The sequence below is a fragment of the Lodderomyces beijingensis genome (assembly GCF_963989305.1).
Source record: "Lodderomyces beijingensis strain CBS 14171 genome assembly, chromosome: 5".
NCBI lineage: Eukaryota > Fungi > Ascomycota > Pichiomycetes > Serinales > Debaryomycetaceae > Lodderomyces > Lodderomyces beijingensis.
Genome location: NC_089974.1, coordinates 1,266,118 through 1,276,171, shown reverse-complemented (window position 1 = coordinate 1,276,171; position 10,054 = coordinate 1,266,118). Strand labels below are relative to the sequence as shown.

Genomic DNA, 10,054 nt, shown 5'->3' with positions numbered 1-10,054 from the left:
ACATATATAAAAAAAAGAAGAACAGAATCATTTTTTAGTTATTGTATTGTATTATTTAGTTCACACAATTTTGTATTCACCAATAAATAAATAAATATATATAGAGAGGTGTACGCTCTATGACCAACATCGATATGTAAATACATATATGTATGTTCATCTCTTCAAGCGGAGTAGGCAGGCAACGACTCGTCGATATCTTTATTGTTCACGACATCATTCAAGACCCGGTTCAAGACCTCCACAAAGCCAAACACCCCACCATCATGAAAATGCAAGTCTCCCTTGAAATACTCATTCTTAGGTAGTCCATCGCTCGCAATGCTAGGTTCGGGCACGCTGAAAAGGATAAACTGCCAATAATTAGAACCAAACCAAGGAGCCTGCAACTTGTGCGTTAATTGTAGTAGCGGCGCCAACGTCAAATCAATGACGAACGAGTCGATATCTCCCTGTGTGGCGGTGATGAAGATGAATCTCTTGCTGGTTAAATATACGTATCCGTCCGAAGCGGATATCCTGGTATGGGACCCATTACCACCAACACCACCGGTTCCGCTGGTGTTATTGCTGTTGTTTGATTTTATCGTTAGAGATTGGCGGGGCGTGGGTGACATGTATTGGAGGGTCTCTAATCCGTCGCTGCTTACGTCAAAGGGGAGGTTGTTGGTGCCGAGGTGCTTTTGGTAATGAGGTTTCAACACTGCTCCGTTGACTGACATTTTTTTAAGACTGGAATGGACTGGAATGGACCAGATCGAACTGTTGGTCGCCGTTTTCAATGGCAGACTGGCAAGGATGGCGGGGGTCACACTGGCAAGATCTAGATTCTGTTCCTTGTACAACTTTCTCGATGCGCATTCTTCACCATTTTCTGCCACTCCATCTCTGGGAAGAACGCAAAAGTCTCAAAATTTGCACCAGCCGGGGTCTAACCACCATACCTGACTACAAACAAAACCAAAAAAAGAAAGGTCTCATGAGCGTTGCAACGCCTCGGTCATTCAACCCGGCATTCAGGGCCGCATTTGAAAGCAAAATCTCCTCCCTTTACGGCAAGAAACATCTAAGCAACCCCACAGAATGCCAACGGATCATCGACAAACTTGATCTCCGGACAAAATACAACTGTTCCAAGCTTGACATCATAGACGTCAACCTGGGAGCAGGACTCTTTTCAGTGATGCTCAACTACGAACTCAAGCCCCGAAACCATATACTCATCGAGCACAACCCGCACTTCCACGCCCACTTGGCGCAGAAGCTCGAAATGGCCCGCGAAATATCGAACAACGCGGAAAATTTCCAATTGTTAAACTGGAACCCTTTTCGATGGTCGACGTATCTGAGTTTATTTGAAGAGAAGATCCTCCCTTGGCCCAGCGAGCAGCCGCAGGACAAGATCCACGACGAGCTTCTCATTGTGGCGAACTGGACCGGGCCCCGAGACGAATCGCTCATTGCCCAATGGATAAGCTGCTGCGGCGCGCGGAACTGGTTGATGAAGTACGGCAAGATCCGCATGGTTCTATTTGGACCGCCTGCGTCGATTAGAAAGTTCATGAGCGATCCCGGATTCCGCAGACGAAACCGGACGGCGTTAAAGCGCGAGCTCTTCACTGAGTCCAAGCTCATCGCGATAGAACCGGGTGAGAATGAAGCTGGTAAGGATTACGACCCACGTGTCTTGGTGAGGGATCAACCGTTGGTATTGGCCAAGGACGCCTGCGTCAAGGACCGCGAATTGACGGTGTTGGAAGTGGTGCGTGGCCAATACACAACTGAAGACATCGCCAATATTGAACACCTCCTCCTGCCGATTTTCCTCAATACGGTTCCGTTGAAACATAAATTGCACAAGTTGGCACCTGGGGCTGAGTACTTGGCGCGTTTCCTTCCCGAGAGTTTGTTGGAGAAAAACTCCAAGTGGCTCACTAAAGAGGACGTGGTGAGCATAGCTGAGGCGTACGAGAAATGGCCCTTCAAGCCGACCATCGAAGAGACTTTTGATATCACCGAAGTTTCGCAGTATGGGCATTGAGAGCAACATTTTTTTAATTTATCGATTTTTCAATTTTTTTTTTTTTAATTGCATTCATGGGACGATTTAGATAATTATGTAAAAGGTCTGGGATGTGGTGGAAAATTGGGGGGGGGGGGGGGGGTACTCAACATAAAGATATTTCCCTCCTCAACAATGTCAAAGAAGTTGATCAGATTCACATTTTCTGTAAATAGGTGGATGTCAACTTGCCACTCAAATACGACGAATCAGTAGAGCTCTTAATCGGGGCAGTAGCACATCGTCTCTCCGTCTTGTCATAGATAGTCTCAACTTGCAACGTGCCAAACTGCTTCGCGCCCGCCACCGCTGCCAAATTCTTCGTCGCGGTTCTGCCGCTGATGCCATCGCTAGTCGAGGGCTGATAATCTGCATCCTGCTTGCCCTCCATTCGGTCCCTATCCGAATAAACCGACGACAGTTCCGAGGGCGTCACCAAGAGACACGTCTCCATGATTGTCTGGTGCAAGTTGAAAAAGACAACGTTGAAAGCTAGCGCCGAGACTAGCTCGAGCAAAAGCAACGAGAGGACATAATCCTTGGTGCTGTTGATTGTGAGCCTGGTTATAATCACCACGAGCAAAAGCGAAACGTTGGTGAGGTTCACCGCGTAGAGCGATATGAGGACCACATAATGCCATAGCAATTGGTTCTGACATGAAAAGAGCGCGGCATTTAGGCCGATGATGATGAATGAAACGATAAAGATTCCAAATCGAGCCACGAGCAAATGGTGGAAGGATGAAGTCACTTGCGCGACAACGTGAGTCGCGTTCATACTATCGGAGTAGAGTCTTTCCAAATGGGCAGTTAGAAACCCATTCAATATCGCCTTGTTGGCGCCAACGTGGAACGCGGGGAATCTCCAGGGCAAGTCGACTTGAATCAGGGTGTGGACTTTGGCACCGGTGGAGTTTTGGAATAAATCACCAATGAAGAACCCTTCTTCCAAATTGGATTGCACTGAGCCGCTCGTGAGCTCGAAATACGGCTTGACAGTTATCGTAGTCACGTTGATATTTTCCAAATAGACCCTCTCGTTCCTCATGTAGATGTTTATAAGTATATCCTCCAACTTGCCACTTACTTCGCCTGCAGCAGTAACAGCGTCGTTTTCGTTGTTTCTCGGCTTGGCTAACGTTTGAACCACGTCTGCTTCGCCAAAGAATAAAGTAATGTATAGAAAGCGATAATTTATCAAGTTGATGAGAAACAACCACACGACGACATTTCGAAATGCGAATACGATGCGCAATTTCGGAGTTGTGGGTTGTCGAGTCGAGTCGGTTAACCACCTGCTGCTCTTTTGGAAAAAGTTGATTGCCGCCTCGTTGGAGAAATACTTCATCGTGCTATCTTAAGTGTCTATTGGAGTCGGAGGAGTATAAGTCAAGGCTATTCCCTCTACCTCATGTAACTTTTCAACAATTTGGATGCAATGCAAAAGGGGGTATGGGTATGGGGTTTGTGAGTCCAGGTAGACTGGAGGTAGATCAAGAAATATTTTGCAGCCAAAATATAGAAGAAAGAATCTGGTATACCAAAATAGAGGTAGCGCGCGCACTGTGCTGCTTGCTGCAAAAAAATATACAAGTTGTTAACATTAACATCTATTGATCCATGGATCCGACCATAAATATTCCTTGATTTATTTATGCTGTCTCATGGTGATATGTTGGGCAAGTTGGCAAAAAGCGTCACTAGCTTTTCGCTGTTGAATATATTTTCCGAGGGAAGACCAAAGTATGACGCGTTTGGCAATACGGTCATCAATGTCATTATCGAGGGACCAACGACAGCAATGGAGTTGTCAGGAGCAAGGTCCCTCTCTTGTTCAGCCATCTCCTTTTCAATACGGCTCGACTCTTGAATACTGTTCACTGCTGAAGTCGACTCTCCCGCGTCGAGACTCAAGGAGGACCTTCTTTGTCTCTTTGCAGGACGCGAGTCCAACAGCTCGTCTTCATCGTATGCGTCTTGGTTTAGTTCCTCGGATTTGATCAAGTTGCGCTTACCCAATTTGTACCTATCTGTGAACAAGTCGACCGGGTCATCCTTTGGGAACAACTGCTCACACTTTTTGGTGAAACTATTAGCTATATCGAGAGAAAGATGCGCCGCGGCAAATGAAATGTATTTTTTGTAGAGAGCTTTCAACTGCCTTTGTTGTAAACGTAGCTTCTTCTCAATTTCTCTCCTTCTCAATGGGTCCAAGCCGTCAGCTTTCAATTCTTCTTCAAGCAGCGACAATTGCTTGGTTATGGTGGTGTCTGCATTCTGGATCGTGCTTCTTAGTCTATCGACATCGTTGATCATGATCAAATAGTCCAAGAATTTGGAAAGGAACTCGCCGTCAGTGGCAAATGACTTGATACCAACGTCAAACACTTTGATGGCCGTTTTGGTGTTGTCAGCAAAATGCTCGAGTAAAGCGCTATCGACATACATCTGGTAGCCGATAGATGCAAACTTTCTGGCATTCTTGAAAACATTTCTTGCTTCTTTGATTCCTTCGGCTCTCTTGCTTGCAGTCATGAATTTAGAATACACCAAAGTGACGAGGTCCACAAGACGTTTCTTTTCCTTTTCGAGCGTTTGCAACTGTCTCGAGTCGGCCAAGGATATCGTGCCTCCACTGCCTCCATTATTGGGTACTTTTGGCAAGCTGGGGAGACTCGAGGCACTGGAAAGATTGTTGGCATTGGGAATATTTGGCAAATGAGGGACACTTGGTAACCCGTTGCCATTCAGGGTTCCATTAGCTGCACCAGGTTTCGACAAGCCTTGTCCATTCTTTTCGTCATCATTTTTTCCGTTGTGGTTGCCATTGCCCTCCGCCTCCTCTTCATCATCGTCGTCATCCTCTGTTTCTTTTCCCTTTTTTGGTTTGAGTTTATCGTTTAAGGCATCCAAGTTTTGCGACACCACGTCCAAGTCCGCCAGATACTTACTTATCAAATTGTTGAAAATTACCTTGGCTTTTGCAAAGGAATTATCCTTCTCGTACAACTCTGCCAATTGGAAGGAGAGGAGCAAGCTTTTAGGGTTTAAGCTGAGGCCATTCTTGAGAATTTCGATGCAACCATTTAGATTACTTTCCTCGTTGGTGTTCATCAAATACTTTACATATTCAAACCATACTTGAGGCACAAATGGAAGAGCAAAAGTAGCTCGCTTGTAAGCATAGCTTATACGGTTCTGAAGAGCATTGTCGTCCTTCAACTCCAACGAGTTGCTCTTTTCCAACTCGATCCAATTAGCCCAGTATTTAGCCTGTTGCTCGACATTTTCATCGTTCATTGTATAAGGTGAAATGGACCTCTTTAGCTTTTTGTTTGTAATCCGTTGCCATTCCGTGTTCCACGACCGCGCCAACATAAACTCGGCCGACCTCTCCGAGACAAATTTTTGCGCAGTAGCGGGACTAATCTCATTCTCCCATTTCGTGTACTGGGTCCAGTTGGTCTCGATGCTCTCGGTCGGTATCACAAGATACTTTCTAAACACTTTTCGAATCATGTCGGTCTTTTGTATCTGTTCCCAGTTGGCGGTGGGGTTCCAAGATCTGAGGAATGCAATATAGTCCTGCCACAACTCATCGCTGTTGATATCGATCCCTACCCGGCCTATAGCGTATTCAAACGCCAGCACAACGATGGAGCGTGCCTTTTCACCTCCAGTGACAAAGTCCGAGTTACTTCGCACATAGTCGATATACAGGCGGTAGAGTTCAACGCTATCCGTGACATCAAAACATCTTTTAAAGAGTTCTTCAGTTTTCTTTTTCTCTCCTCGTGTCAACTCGTATTTTATGTACCGATTCCATTGGGCTCCCTATAATCAAAAAAGTTAGTAACGTTGAACATGACTCGTACTACTACTACTACTACGACTACTGAGAAAAAGCGCGAGTGGGGGGTTGGAAATGGGGCGTGAAGCGGGGGGATTTGCCACGGAGGGGAGAGCACCTGACTTTCATCAGGTCTAGCGTGAATTAACAGGTATATATCTGTGATCTTTGCGGTATGCAGCGTGGAACCCATGCACATCTCAGAGTTTGCCACCAGTGGACAACAAACAGCAAACAGCAGCTTTTTCGCAGCAGTCAAAAAAATAGTAGGTGGTGTTGCGGGACGACATACATCAAATTTGAAAATTTCCAAGTATTTTTCAAATGCGTTTCGAACTTGCTCCTGGTTATCTTTTGCCACTACTTGATCTAGAAACTTTATCCATTTCTTGTAGTCTAGCGGGTTTTCCTTCAATTCGTCTTCCAATTGGGCTATCTTATCTAGCGACATTTTCTTGACTTTGGCATTTTTTGGAATAAAGACTGAGCTCATTTTCTCTAGTATTGTTTTTGGACGTTCACCTCTAGGGGAAAAAAGCAGCTCGCTGGTTGTATTTCAAAAAAAAAAAAAAATCAAAAAAAATGTGCTGGTTCCTTTTCTTCGTTTTCTTAGCTCTTGTTCTCAAATCTTTTGATGCTCTATCAAGTTTGAAAGAAAGGTGATTGTTTGACTCTAAGGACAAGCATGGAAGATAACCAATGACAATGTTGGTTGCCAGAAGAAGAAGAAGGGGAGGAAACATCTGAGACCACCAACGAAAAGGAGGCCTGCGGAATGTTGAAGAAAATGCAAACATGCGAGAAGTGCAAGAAATGACCCAACTGCACTACTTCCCAATCCTCCGTTACCCTACGCTTCAAGGCTGTCATAGCTGCTTACTGCCACCAGAGAGACGGCTGTATTGTTGGTCCTGCTTCAGCTGAGAAAGAAGAATGGTATTGGAACTTCACGTATGGGGCTGCAACGATGAGATTTCCGTGATTTCGCCTCAGTCAATTGCGTCTGCGTGGATTGCAGATATAATTTTGACATCGCAGGGGATTCCGTTTGAAATCATTGCATCGAACAACACCAACCTTTCCCCGTTTGGAGAGTTGCCCGTGTTGATAGATGATAGTGCTGGTGATGGTGATGACAATAACCGCCGAGTCAAATTGACCGGATTCCGGAGTTTGAGCTCGTATCTTGTTGCGAAATACGGGGCAAGTCAGGTGGAGGAATTGACGTTGCGCCAAAAGTTGCTAAACGACAGTGTGGTCAACTCGTTGAATGAAACTTTTGACACTCTTAACCAGTATAACCTATACTCGAACGCTGCAAACTACGAAAAATACACACGGAAGCTATTCACCAGGTACTTCCCTTTTCCAATGATGTACAACCAGCCGTCAAAGTTTTACAAAAACGCTCAGGAGAAGGTGAAAATACTAGGCTTGGACAAGGGCAAGTCGTCATTTTTCAGCTTTTCAACAGAGGCAAGCGAGGTTGCCGAAACCGAGACTTTCAACGAGGGAACCTCCGATGCCGACGCTCCTGACGACGGACATTCAAAAGGCATCAGCGGGTTGCACGAAAAGTACTTGTTGCAGAAATCAAAAACAAACGAAGCATTGAGAGAATCGAGCAACTCCATGAGATGCTTGATGGTTCTAGACAAGTATTTGGCGAGACTCAAGAGGCTACGTGAGAGCAATGGAGGCAAGAGGTACTTGTTTGGCGACTTGCCCTCGACAAGTGACATACTTTTCACGGCATACATGCTGACGCTAACCTGTAAGCAATTGCCGGACGCATTCATTGCCGAATATCTCCTGAGCAGGGAGCCCGAGCTCATCAAGGAGACCAATCTCGCCATTCGCGATTTGCACTCGCATTTGCAGAAAACTCACAATAGCTTTGCCGAACCCAAGAGCTTCGAAGTGCCTAGCTTGTACAATGAAATATTGTACTGGACGGGACTTGTCAAATTCTAAGGACCCCCCCATCTCCCTTGTAGTTGCCCTGGGCTGATTAACCGCAAGAAGATTCAAACGTAGCACGAAGAAATGAAAAAAAAAAAACAAAATCTGCGCGGAGAAAAAATTTTCTCATTGGCTAACCACCACCACCACCAACTCTTCTTCCAAAAGACCAAGTGGTTTTTGACAACCTCTGTGAACAGAGAGAGTATAGACTCAATAAAAGTATTTGAATTCATATTCTTTTGAACATTGAATACCGCAATTATTCTAACGATGCGAAAATTTGGCAATCTCAGCATAGTTTCATTATTACGACAATATCAAAAAATCCACGTAATAAATGATGGAATTTTCTTGCCATAGAACAAAAGATATATGAGTTTCTGCCTGTGATGATATCTTCGTGCGTCTTTCCTAAAAGCCCATAGATGCCAATAGAGTTTATTATCTCATAGGCTAACTCACATTTTTGTAGATAAGAAGTAGAAGCAGGTCTCTTTGGTGCTGCTGAGTTTATTGCCGTTGTAGCCGCTTGTCGATGGGGGGGAGGTTACATCCTGGTTCGCGCCGATCTGAAGGAGATCGAGTCGCGATACAGAACGAGGAAAAAAGACTAAAAGCTAAGATTCACAGCACCACATTTCCCAATCTCTTGAATATTGCCGGTCATCAGCTTGAAAGAAGGACGCATAGAACAAGAGCATGAAGCTTTTCACAAAGTTTGTGGCATTGTCACTCCTATCGCTGGTCTATGGTGTGACTTTGTCTCAGCCAGAACAGACCGCAGAGCCAACTCCAACTGTTTCGGCCGTGTTTGAACAGCCCAGACACCACCTATATAAACGGATTAGAGAGATTATAATCAACAAGGACTATGCCAAAAACCAAGCTGCAAAAACCAGCTCTTCATCTGAGAAACCTCCGCCGGACTGGGTTCGAACCGTAGACGGACGTGCTGAGATTGTGCACCCTACAGTTATCGCCGGGGTCACCATAAGTGCCAAACCACCGAAAACCACCGATGGATTGGAGATCTGGGTCTCCTTGAAACCGGATGGATCTCCCAAAACAATGAAACCGGAAATAAAGAATGGCAGACCCAAGAACGCTCGTCCCGATTACAGCACTTATTTCCAAACTGCCACCACGATTACTTATAACAAGGAGCAGTTGCAAGCTCATAACATGGCCGACGATGAAATCTTCACCGAAGTGCAATATATCGAGGAAGCCGACTTGGAAGACCACTTGTTGAATCCCATCATCAGATGCACGCCCGATAGATACCAAAAGAAGGGCATTGGCCGAGATCGAACCACGGAGCCTTTTTGTACCCCCAAGGACGATGTGCGGTTGATTATGGGCAAGACCTATTTTTTGACGTGGTATTCAAGGTTTTTCGATCCGCTGGTTGAAAAAGTGAGAATAATCTTGACTAATGTGAAGGAAAGCTACAGACAAAAGGGGCTTAGAAAGAGAGATGAAGAGGATCCTGGTTACGATGGCGATACCGAAGACAATGGCGATGACCTCGATGTCGTCGTTGGTAATGGAACTCACAGCAATAAAGTCAAAAGATCTAAAGTTCTCGAGCATGGAGGCAAAGTTCAAAACTCATTTTACTCCACTGAATGGGTCAAGAACGAAGAAGGTTACTATCCCTTGGAAATCTTGGAAGAGTGGATCGGCGACGTTTACGAGAAAAAAGTGATGATCTCCATCCAGCCCGACAATATCCCTGACGACGAATTCAACGTTTTGGACCATTCAATTGTGGTTGAATTCTGGAAAGGCTCCAAAGTCAGCAAAGAGGATTTGGTTGACTTGAAAAAATTGCAGGAGAAATATGAGAATAGACATTTGCAAATTGAAATTGAGGAAGGTATTGATTTCGAAAAGTACATGGTTATGATCACTATCCCGATGTGTGTGGTTATTGCCGCTTTTGGCATGTGGCTCTTTGTTCGGATCAACAAGTTTGACTTGAGCCATTTGAAGAAGAGGAAATTTGCCCGCGAGAGAACATCACATCGAAAAATTCCATTTGTCCAGAGTAAGAAGCTGAATCGTGAGAGCTTACCAATGAGCAATTTGGACGTTGGAGGCACCAAAACTGATTGAAACAAACACAGAAAAACAGGAAAAAAAAAAGACCGAAAAATGTTGATGGCAGATGATTT

The 10,054-nt window shown here is 45.0% G+C and overlaps 6 protein-coding genes across 6 annotated transcripts; 3 read left to right on the top strand and 3 right to left on the bottom strand. All coding sequences in view use genetic code 12, as the record gives it.

Moving 5' to 3' along the window:
* Window positions 1-164: 164 nt before the first annotated feature.
* Window positions 165-722, bottom strand: LODBEIA_P44390 (uncharacterized protein; the record flags this gene model as incomplete). Its single annotated transcript, XM_066974660.1, has 1 exon — window positions 165-722. The coding sequence occupies one exon, from the start codon at window positions 720-722 to the stop codon at window positions 165-167; it is 558 nt and encodes a 185-aa protein (XP_066831377.1).
* Window positions 723-979: 257 nt separating this feature from the next.
* LODBEIA_P44380 (uncharacterized protein) lies at window positions 980-2,041 on the top strand (the record flags this gene model as incomplete). Its single annotated transcript, XM_066974659.1, has 1 exon — window positions 980-2,041. One exon carries the CDS (start codon window positions 980-982, stop codon window positions 2,039-2,041), a length of 1,062 nt encoding a protein of 353 aa, XP_066831376.1.
* Window positions 2,042-2,219: 178 nt separating this feature from the next.
* LODBEIA_P44370 (uncharacterized protein) lies at window positions 2,220-3,410 on the bottom strand (the record flags this gene model as incomplete). Its single annotated transcript, XM_066974658.1, has 1 exon — window positions 2,220-3,410. One exon carries the CDS (start codon window positions 3,408-3,410, stop codon window positions 2,220-2,222), a length of 1,191 nt encoding a protein of 396 aa, XP_066831375.1.
* Window positions 3,411-3,724: 314 nt separating this feature from the next.
* LODBEIA_P44360 (uncharacterized protein) lies at window positions 3,725-6,405 on the bottom strand (the record flags this gene model as incomplete). The annotated part of the gene is made up of 2 exons (XM_066974657.1): window positions 3,725-5,896; window positions 6,205-6,405. 2 exons carry the CDS (start codon window positions 6,403-6,405, stop codon window positions 3,725-3,727), a joined length of 2,373 nt encoding a protein of 790 aa, XP_066831374.1.
* A 440-nt stretch (window positions 6,406-6,845) lies between these two features.
* LODBEIA_P44350 (uncharacterized protein) lies at window positions 6,846-7,886 on the top strand (the record flags this gene model as incomplete). Its single annotated transcript, XM_066974656.1, has 1 exon — window positions 6,846-7,886. One exon carries the CDS (start codon window positions 6,846-6,848, stop codon window positions 7,884-7,886), a length of 1,041 nt encoding a protein of 346 aa, XP_066831373.1.
* A 690-nt stretch (window positions 7,887-8,576) lies between these two features.
* On the top strand, window positions 8,577-9,995 carry LODBEIA_P44340 (uncharacterized protein; the record flags this gene model as incomplete). The annotated part of the gene is made up of 1 exon (XM_066974655.1): window positions 8,577-9,995. The coding sequence occupies one exon, from the start codon at window positions 8,577-8,579 to the stop codon at window positions 9,993-9,995; it is 1,419 nt and encodes a 472-aa protein (XP_066831372.1).
* Between the last annotated feature and the right edge of the window lie 59 nt (window positions 9,996-10,054).